We start from the raw sequence: 10906 nt of genomic DNA, 5'->3' as shown, positions 1-10906 counted from the left end.
TATCCTCTTAAATAGAAGCTATAATATAGACGCTAATATGCGTTATAAAAACCAATCAGCTAATTATTTTTCCTAGAAATAGTATGTTTTCCTTCGATGTCTCAGAAGTTAGCCAACGTCTAACGGGAGAATTTATTTTCGAATAATTATTATAAGGTTCTCCCATAACGAGTGGAACAGTATTCAAGCTGTTCTACAAGTGTATATAATAAAACGATATGCATAACGAAGAAAATTTCATGTGATTTCTTAACGCACAATATATAAATTGCCGCGTCAACAAACGTTTATTAATATTTTATTAATATTATTATTAAAAAAGATTAATAATAATGTGTGCGAAAATTAATCCATTATTTGGAAATGTCCATTCCCAACAGTGATCCAAACCGACTGACTCATGCGGAGGGGATGGAACGGCCGAGGGTGAAGGTGGAGAGGACAGGGAATGCTGTGAGCGTGTTACGGCGGCTGTTGCCTCAGTACTCGCTGATACCGACGCGGTGATATTTGCTCGTGCGACGTGGCATAAACTTGCAAACTGTTTTCGTTCCGGTCCGAAATATCACACCGTGCCGTATATACACGTGTCCTGCGAGGCTGAGAGCACAAGTAAGAAAGTGCGTCGAAATACGAGCAATCGATAATAGGCGCTTCACTTTGCCTTTAGATCCTGCCTCTTCTTTGTTCAGCCGACTTCCTGCCAAATACACAAGGACCTGGAACATTCTGGCTTTTTCTCCTCCCCTCCCCTCCCTTTCTCTCTCTCTCTGAATGTCCATCTCATTGTCTACAATACTAATTACAATAGCTGATTATAATTTCGATCGTTTCGAATTGACGATAACGGCAGTTGACTTGGCTCGATTTAAACGCAAATACAACGCGCGTATCGAATTTTTACGATGGGTCTGTGAAATAATAATTTCAACAAACACGCTCGTGCACGTGAAGAGATCGCGCGGTCAAGGTCGACGATTTTCCAACACTCGCGACAACTCACACATTACATGTGCTCGACAGGTTTAGCGAATTGACGCTTCCCAGTACACATCAATTAACGCGATAACGTTACATCCGTGTCTGATGTGGCTTCCGCGAGTTTGCGTCGCGTCTTTCAACGATTTGTATCTGACGTTTCGATCAACATTTCAGTTCACCTATTTAGAATGAGGATCGACCTGAAACCTCGGCGCCAACTCGGAAGTCACATCGCGAAAACTTAAAATTTCAGATTACATCCATGTTTTTCCATTTCACTATTTAAATGTGTACGTACAACATGTGTTATAACGTGAAAGCGAATGAATTTATGAACGATTAATTGCACAAAACATTCGTGCGATAAAATTCTCCGCTTCACGAACATTCGATTGTTCGACCACACCTGCAATTACATCAAAGTTCACTCTGTTCCATCACACGCTTTCAACATTTATTTCATCGTGCTTGTAATTAAGTATAAGTGGATTTATAATAATCGACTTTCTTTTGCATCATCTCTGGACGAGTTTAAAAAAAAAAAAAAAAACAGTTTCTATCTAACGTACTTTTTTCGTCGATTATCGTCGTTATTGTGCGTTAATTGGATTTTCTTTTGTAATGCTATCGCGGTACCGCGATATATTTTACGATGATGTCACGAGACATACCCAGAATTTCCCAACGCGTATATTTCCGATGGTCAGCCGAGACTGACGGTCGCCGCCGCAACGTGACGTCGAGGGTAGTTCTATATTAGGTATATGAATAAGTTCGGTGCCTTTACATTTGACGTCTTGTGACTCTGGTACAAATTTAAATTTTTTCCCGCCTTAGGATAATTTGAAAGTGCCAAGTTTTAAGAAGCACTATAATAGTTGACGACATAACTTCAAAAAATAGTAGTTATCACGATGTCGTTCGGAAAGGAGCATCTGAGGCATTGTATCCTTTTTGCGTTCCAGGTGCTCAAACCCGGTAAAAATGTTACCTCTGAACGTTATCAACAGCAACTCGTTCATTTAAGTGACGAAATCGAGCGTAAAAGATTATTTACTGATAGTGGAACCAAGCAGGTGATTATACTGCATGACTAACGCACGGCAAAAGCGACCCTGAAACTTGTCTTTTCTTTGGGCTGGGAAATTTATGCAGCTTATTCTCCAGAACTTGCCCTTATGAAGAAGATCAAAAAAAGCATCGATGACTTCATCGAAATCACCATCCTTTTACCGAAACGGGATTCGCCCGAAGGATGGCAAAAGTGTGTGGAAAATGATGAGGACTGTTTCGAAGATTGATTAACAAGTTATTCGTTTCTTTTGTGAATAAATATTAAAATCATACTAAAAAAAATGCACCGAACTTATTTATATAATTAATACGTAGCGTGACACATTTGCGGTAAATGTATCTTCGTTATCGCGGTGATAACGACACGTACACGAGAATGAGCAGAATTGTAGAATGCAAAACACGCTTCAGAGAACACAGACGAATTGAAGGGAAGCAAGGTAAATTAATTCCGCGAATAGATTAATTGGATTCTTGCGCGGTAGAGATGAAAAAACGACTTAAATATTCTTAGATTCTCCTCCTCCTTATTCCACTTCCTTTTTCTACCGACGAGATCCTACTTCCACACTACATTGTATTGATCTTTTCTCAGTTGAAAAGGTACCATGGCAGTTTGTTGAAATGTCAAATGTCACCTCAGCAGAGGGACGCATTCGTGTGATTTGATATTTTATGAAAAGTCTCTAATTGCACTTTCATTCGTAATTCGTGTCTTCGAAACATTTTTAGTTTTTCTCTTTCAAATTATCTCAATATGAATATTAAAATTACATTAGTAAATAAATTTTGCATCATAACTTGTATTGTTCTTGAATTTTGTGATACCGATTCTATTAAAAGCAGGGAAAAGGAAATATATATAGAGTATCAGATATCAATCACATACAATAAACGTAACAAACTTGAACACTTATGTGATATCGCACGGAGCAAGCGAGGACAAAAGAGGAAGAAAGAATTGATTGTTGATTCTACGAGACAATAGTTCTTTTGTCGGCACTATAATTATCACGAACGACGAAAACGCTTGTCTTGTTAGGATTAACATTTCGTTCATTTCGCGATAAGCTTACATAACCACGGCGAGAGAGGCGGCCCGATAGTGCGTCGGCGATGACTTTATCGTTCGCGGGATTTGTCTGTTCAACCGCACTGACGAGGAAGCGGGACCGGAGATGATGCCTACGTATAGTTGACGGCGTGTCATTCGATCGCGCCCGGCTGTCATCAACGTGGGAAACGATATCGTAGCCGCCGTCGCGAAGAATGTCACAAGATCTACGTCGGCAAAGGTGTGGGCCGTGTGCGAACAGCTGAGAGTGAACCACGTGCGACGATTACGTGCGTCGAATGAGAGATGACGGTCTCCTACACTGCCGAGGTAGCGACCTGCAGGGGCCTCGGGTGCTTCCTTAAGTTACTTCTCAGGTATAATTAATATCCAGATAGCCAAACCTGCGCAAACAAATTTCGGGCAGAGCTAGAGATTTTTTATGGCAGAAAAGCAACGACAAATCTAACACGGGATTCGTTCTATCAGATTATTCAACCGATCCTGCTGATAGGTAATCCGAGCGGATTAGAAGACACATTTTTGAGTACTGAACACGAATCCGTTAATAGAATTTAGTTATCACATCACAATTAAAAAAAAAATAGTATCTTACTATTACAACAGTTCTTGTATTGCTTGATACCATTTTTTTTTTAATTGTGATAACCAAATTTTATTAACGGATTCATGCTCAGCAATCGAAAATATATCTGAGATGACTATTCGCACTCATCGGAGAGACGTCGTACCGAACGATCACATTGATGACACGCGCGCACAACCAGTATTTTTTTCTTTCATCTAGGAAACGAAAGATCGTTGCAAAACGGAATACATTTTAAAGCTAAAAATTTTTACTTTCACGCAGCGTTAATGAAATTTAGAAAAACAATTTGCTGAGGGTGTTACAACACTATGAAAACCCTTGAAAATCGTTGTTTTTGGTGCAATTTTTCTCAAAATTGTGACGTGACCGGCAAAACGGATTCGTGTTCAGTGGGCAAAAATGAATAAAAATCACCTAATCTCACTACATTCGCAAAAAAAAAAAAGAAAAAAGAAACGTCAATTTTCGCAGACTAGTCGTCGTTTCTCAAGAGACTATCTCAGATGATAGTACTTCCACGCTTGTCCGACTGAAATTTACGAGTGTCGATCTGTTTAGATGGCGAGCGAGCATCTATAAACTCGTCTGGCTCGATCTGGCACTTTACCTCTTTATCTACTACTCCCTATCCGGCATCTACCGTCTGATACTGGACGACGAGCAGAAGAAGATCTTCGAGGCTGTGGTGGCGTATTGCAATCAGTACAGCGACCTAATACCGTTATCCTTCGTCTTGGGTTTTTACGTCAGTATAGTCATGACCAGATGGTGGAATCAATATATGGCGATACCATGGCCCGACTCTATCGCAGTCTTTGTATCGGCCACTATACACGGAAACGACGAACGAGGTCGTCTAATGCGTCGAACAATCGTTAGGTACCAGACAATAAATCAAATGAACCCTGTAAAACGAAAAATATTGGAAAACGATTAAGACAATGTTGCGTGAATGGATGAATAATTTGCTAAATCTACAAATGAAATGTATCTTCTTGAGATTATCAGACAGAAGTCAATAATGTTGCCAGGTACGTTTGCCTTTGTTTAACTGTGGTGCTTACGAACGTGTCGCCTCGAGTGAAGAAGAGATTTCCTACTTTGGAGCATTTCGTCGAGTCTGGTTTACTATTGGAGAATGAGCGGTCGATATTCCAAAGTCTGAACGCAAAGTTCCCCAAGCCAAGCAAGCACTGGTTGCCGATAGTTTGGGCCTCGAGCATCGTGACTCGTGCTAGAAAGGAAGGTAGAATACGCGACGACTTTGCGATGAAGACCATCATAGACGAGCTCAATCAGTTTCGCGGAAAGTGCGGCAGTATTTCACATTACGACACGATCAGCGTCCCGTTAGTTTATACTCAGGTATGATTTTCTTGCGTTCTACAAAAAAGTGGAAGTAATTTTTTAATCTTACCACACATGTACCCACGCTGGCATCTCGTCGCATAAATATAGTGTGAGGTGTTGGCTGTTCTAACCAACTTGTCTCCGATCATTTTTATGGCTTCACATACAAAGCGCGCTGACCAATCAACGTGCTGTTTCTCTTTCCGTTACAAGTTCGGCGTTTTGTTTAATTATTTTTTAATTGTGTCTCTCTTAACGTGTGTTGAGACTACATAACAAGATATAAAGTGCTGACTTTTGGATGTTTCGTCGCAGGTTTTGTAAATAATGTTATTCTTTGCTGCAGGTCGTAACGTTAGCTGTCTACACGTATTTCCTTACCAGCGTAATAGGTCGTCAATCCGTTCAAGACGCAGCCATAACCATCGATCTGTACTTCCCGGTATTCGCAACGTTGCAATTCTTTTTCTACATGGGTTGGCTGAAAGTAGCCGAAACATTGATCAATCCGTTTGGCGAAGACGACGACGACTTCGAAGTGAATTGGTTGATCGATCGCAATTTGCAGGTAAGATTCCGAAGGTAAAGAAACGCAAATATCAAGGCTCTTTTCTCTCCTTGAAGGTGAGCTACCTAATCGTCGACGAGATGCATCACGAGCATCCCGAGCTCATACGCGATCAATATTGGGACGAAGTGTTCCCGATGGAATTGCCGTATACAGCCGCGGCTCAGCCTTTCCGCGAGGAACATCCGCAACCTTCGACAGCCGGCATACAGTTGTCCGCGGCGCAGCAAGAGCTGCAACCGTCATCGGTTAAGATCGACGAAATGTTGTCAGATTATCAGAAGTTCCGTCCAGATGTCGCCGATGATGCCGCGTCGGGAATACATTTCACTGCGAAAGGCAAGATGTCTCGGTGAGCGCACAATGATTACTCGGCTCGAACCGTTTCTCGTCCCTTTGTTTCTTACTATTTTCCACTTGACTCTTATAGCGAACTCGATCATCCGCATACTGAAGGCTGCTAAACAGTTATTTCGATAAAAAGCGTACATTAGGTGATTTTAATATTTATTCATAAAAAAGGAATAATCTGTTGAAACAGTCCCCATTTGTCATTTTGCGGGCGAATCCGACAAAGGATTTTGACTCAATGAAGTCATCGATGCTTTTTTTCACCTCCTCGGCAGATTGAAAGTCCACCAAACGATGCTGAAGCGACCGGCGATACTTCGCAGGGGCAAGGTCTGGAGGCATGAATTTCCCAGCCCGAAGAAGAGACCTTTTGCCGTTGTCGTGCAGTAGAATCACCCGCCCGGTTCCACTGCCGGTAAATAGTCGCTCGAAAGCAGAACATACATTCATTTTATCGTCCAATTGCTTATCATATTCGGATGTGTAGCAGCCTATCGTGTGTACCGATCGATGCGGATGATCGAATTCGTCGCCGAGCAATTTCTAACACCTCTCGTGTCCATTTACTTCATATATTTTAAATTTAGTCTGTTTTCAGTGGTCATAAAGATAAGTTTGTCCTGCAGCAATTTCGTCGAGTCGTTAGCAGGTTCGAGAGCAAACGATTAAGTTCTACTGTTTTGCATTAGGAGCGCTAGCAGAGTGAGCAATCGAGACCGCACTCTCAGCGGTGGCTCGACTTCTAGCAATTTGGGCGGTTCTCTCACCAGGATAAATAGCGTCACCAGCGTACTTAAGCGATTCTTCAGTAGGGAGGACAGACCGGACGGGGGTACTACAAGCGATGCCAAGACTCCTGGGAAAATTCAAAATTCGCATTCGACGGCCTCATTGCAAACGCGACCGATGAACGGTATGATTTTTCTCATCTGATGTCGCACGACAATTGAGAATTACTGGCGAAATAGAACGTGATGCTATTGAAGCAGGTGCAGGCGGTTCCATGAGGATAGGTGTCATTGAGGAGGTGGACGAGCAGTTGACGATGACCTCGATAAAGCACGACAGTAAACCCCACGTACAAAGTATATTCGCGCAAGGTCCGCCGCCGCCGAGCGCTCCTGTCGATGTTCCCGGCGGTGAGCGATCGCATAAGCGCCAAGTGTTTTCCAGAAGCGCACCCGTAGGAGGGAACGCGGACGACAGACGGATGGGCATTAGGTCGGTAGTTCAAGTCGATATTGATATCGTGCTGTTGATTTCCATTGATTGAAAAGACGATTAGATAAATTAATCTAATCTTTTACTAGTTATATAACCGATTATTATCATACTTGACAATTTCATTTCGATTTTTTTTCTGGTACGTCGACAAAAAAAATTACACGTTTCAATTGCACGTTTCCAGTTTGACGAAAATCAATTTGACTTTAGGAAGCAGGAGTCTACACAATCGGTGCAATCGAGCATCACTTTCGAGCCGATGGTCAGTTACGTCGGCAGTGGGAGCAACGACGATCTTCCTAGCACCTTGAGCTCCTCGTGTTCCAGCGGCGCAGCGGACGAGTTCACGAAATTGAAGACCGAGAGGAAGGAACAGAGGCGCAATCGTAAGCTTGCCCGAAGCACGAGCGCGATAAACAGCGATCAAACGCAAAGCTCCGTCGATGCGGAAACACTGTTGCTTACGGAATTGGCGCAAGCGTCGCATCTCGCCACGATGAGGGCCGAAGAGGACGCGGATTACCAGTTATAGATAATATCGAACAATTTTCCTCGCATCTTCTTCAACTAATTATATCCTGTCGAGAGATCGGATCGAAGCATAATACGATAATACATCACGTAAACGATCGATTTTTTTGCACATTTTCTGCGTACTTATGAGATGGTATTATGAGATGATATAAGACAATGGAAGCCGATCGCATTGTCGTCGTCGGTATAATCAAAGTTAAGGTTACGTTATTCATACGTGAACCGATTGCGAGATAATTGATGAAGTTTTTTCGACGAAATTTCCGTGAAATTTGGTGGAACAATTGCAGCTTTAGCAACGACAAGTTGACGTCGAGATACATCGTAATAGAGGTGTTGCACCGCGAGACAATTTTTTAAAGTCTGTTTATAGATGGAGAAAAATAAAAAAAATATTTTTTCTAGCAAGGCTGGAAAATAACGCCGTTAACGTTACTTCTCAGTTATTTCGTCATTAATAATGACGTTATATTTTCTCACTAGTGACGATAATGTAATTATTTTTTGGATAATAGTATAATCGTTACTACTATTTTACACATGAATAATACATATGTATCGAAGGAGCGCAAACCAAATCTAAGTCAATCTTTACAGCCAAGTATTACTGCCTATGATAAATTGGCCGGTAATAAATTACTGTCGCTCAATAATCTTATTATTCGAGTAATAATAACATTACTGGGCAGCAACAATTTATCATAGACAGTAATATTTTTCTGTAAGGGAAAAAATAACGGAAATTATAACATGTTATTTTTTGAGTAACGATAACGGTAGTTACATAAAAAAAAAAACTTTCCCAACTTCTGCTTTATAGAAAGTGTCTAGCTTAAATGTAGCAGATATGTCGTTAATGTTAATTGCTTGAACTAAACATTATCAGTGCATGTGTGTGTATGATGTTTTTCAAGATTATTCTCGTGCGAGTAAGGAACTAGAGATAATCTGCAAAAGGAGTTATGCATAAAAGATCGTTAATGCTCAATGAACGAACTCCATTATGTCCGCCTTATACAACGAAAATATAAAATTTGTATCGTTTCCACAGTTTTTTCAAAAATAAAAATTGTGGAAACGACGTATTTGTTAGTTTTATACATCTGGAACTACTTTTTATTTTATTTTCGTCATACATAAGGTTGATTTTTACATTTTCTCGTCACAATGCCTTAGTTTACTCTGGTCATTTGATACGCGTACTAACTAGTAACTTTTTCATTAGATCATCTTGATAAGCCGGGAGCACGTAAAGAAACTTCTTAAGCAACAAGGAAATTGACCAACTACAGACGATTGTTTTTAAACCACAATGAGAATAATCGATTGTAGTTGGCCGATTTCCGTACTTAAATTTTTACTAACCAATTCACTAATTCTTACTAAAATTACTTAAATTTTTTCATAGCTTCCGGTTATATTGTAGCAAGCTGGTACTATATGTCTTCTTGATACATAGCGTACCAATTTAATACGTCGCCGTTTACATCCCTGATGGCACAAAATATAAAATCGGAACATGAGATATCTTTAAGACATCTCTCACTTAAAGAGATCCAGATTTTAGGTTTTATGCTGTCCGGATGCATTGTCGATATCAAGATGATCTAATACAAAATTACTAATTAGTACGCGTATTCAATGATAGGTGTAAAGTAGCACAATGCAGATCTTATAGAATTACGCATAAACGACTTGACTATTATTAGTCATTTTTGACTAACATTCCACCTTGTACATGGTTTGTTATGATATTCGGAAATAAGCCATTTGTTTTGCAGTATTATTAAAATAAAAAATATTTTTTATAGAAACGATGAAGTTAATTTTCTTCTCTGAATGAAATTGCGAAAGCTTTCCTTCATATTTCGAATGATTATACGGAGTATTTATCGTTACCTACATCACATTACGGAATTATTAGACCCGTTATTTTTGTAATTTAATTCCAGAACCTCCGCTACGAGTCGCCACTATATAGCCACTGTAATGTCCGGACTTATTTTGAAACATTAATAATATATTAATATAGATCGGAGGCCGACTTGTCTGATTTCAGATATCACTAGGTTAAATATTCACCAGGTATAGATATTTTATCCCTATATTACTAGATGTAAGTACGTGCGCATATGTATATTCGCGCACGTTAAATATTATAATTAAAATTATAACGCCAAAGAAACGACGTGTCGTTAGAGAGTCTTAAAATCGATGGATCAACTATAGACAAGAGAAACCGTAATCTCAATGCGATAAGGCACCCCGTTGCTAACATAAACAGGAGCATGAAACCTAAATTCAAACACCACTCAGGACCGACGCGGCGATATCGATGCGGTGACATTATACCGATGGAATGAATTTCTTCCATTTCCACGACTTCATCAGCCAACCAGAAAACGACTCTCAGCGACAAAGCAACCTATAAAAACGCGCGCATTCGTTGAGAAGGCGATTCTTTTCTCGTAATTAGCTTTTGGTACTTGTGTACTTATATAGTTTGGAATATATTAGTCGTAAAATCCGACTGTGTAACAATTATTTTTGTCTACTCCTCATTTCTCGAACGTTGCGAAATCGAAATTGGAATCGCGGACCGCATCATCCCGCGCAGCGAAACATCCGAGACCAAGCCAGGAGAACGAGCGGCTCTGATTTCTCACCAGATTCATCGATCGTTTCGCCAGACTCCGGAGACCCAGGGTAAACTCGGTGAAAAGCAGAGTGACCTAAAAGCGGAGTCATCACTCTGTTGACCGTCCACGTAAGTCACTGATTTTACTACTTTCAAATTTCCCTATATAGTTATTTATCGTGGACGTAACACCACAATAAGAAACTGAGGTCATGATATGACTAAACGATGGAGCCGGGCGTACTTTCTATTTCTCAAGTAGTACGACTCAACGGCTAGCTAGACATACTTTCTATTGTAATAAAACAGGCGAAATTTAACATGCTGTAACTTTCGCAGTAATGATGCTAAACATCGATATTTCAAACACCGATGATCTTGCCCGTTCCGGTCTACAGTCTAGGTGCTTTAAGAAATTGACCAATCACAGTTGAATCTAAAGAGAATAATCGACCTAGAGCTTAAATTCTCATTGTAGACCCCGCTTAATACCATAGAATATGCCTGTTGTATTGTTTACTG

The 10906-nt window shown here is 40.4% G+C and overlaps 1 protein-coding gene across 4 annotated transcripts; it reads left to right on the top strand.

The window, feature by feature from the left end:
- The first annotated feature begins 459 nt into the window (after window positions 1–459).
- Window positions 460–9521, top strand: LOC106742087 (bestrophin-4-like). Of its 4 annotated transcripts, none has more exons than XM_014614713.1 (9): window positions 460–612; window positions 3127–3486; window positions 4278–4598; window positions 4751–5084; window positions 5416–5637; window positions 5694–5989; window positions 6678–6901; window positions 6984–7209; window positions 7423–9521. In XM_014614713.1, exons 2-9 carry the CDS (start codon window positions 3416–3418, stop codon window positions 7742–7744), a joined length of 2016 nt encoding a protein of 671 aa, XP_014470199.1. In that variant the 5' UTR covers window positions 460–612; window positions 3127–3415; the 3' UTR covers window positions 7745–9521. The 4 variants fall into 4 exon arrangements, with proteins under 4 accessions (XP_014470199.1, XP_014470198.1, XP_014470197.1 ...); XM_014614712.1 differs by having other exon boundaries at window positions 461–612; window positions 6978–7209; XM_014614711.1 differs by having other exon boundaries at window positions 461–612; window positions 3098–3486; window positions 6975–7209.
- The last annotated feature ends 1385 nt before the right edge of the window (window positions 9522–10906 follow it).

Source organism: Dinoponera quadriceps, unplaced genomic scaffold (genome assembly GCF_001313825.1).
Source record: "Dinoponera quadriceps isolate SergipeBrazil2010 unplaced genomic scaffold, ASM131382v1 scaffold588, whole genome shotgun sequence".
Lineage (NCBI taxonomy): Eukaryota > Metazoa > Arthropoda > Insecta > Hymenoptera > Formicidae > Dinoponera > Dinoponera quadriceps.
This window is presented reverse-complemented; position numbering and strand designations above follow the sequence as displayed.

What these genes read in the sequence shown, in the direction of transcription:
- LOC106742087 (XM_014614711.1), top strand. Translation starts at nt 3,416, where the DNA reads ATGACGGTCTCCTACACTGCCGAGGTAGCGACCTGCAGGGGCCTCGGG. An exon ending in ATGCGTCGAACAATCGTTAG is followed by an intron (nt 4,599 to 4,750) that starts GTACCAGACAAT and finishes TAATGTTGCCAG; the next exon opens with GTACGTTTGCCTTTGTTTAA. An exon ending in GCGAAAGGCAAGATGTCTCG is followed by an intron (nt 5,990 to 6,677) that starts GTGAGCGCACAA and finishes GTTTTGCATTAG; the next exon opens with GAGCGCTAGCAGAGTGAGCA.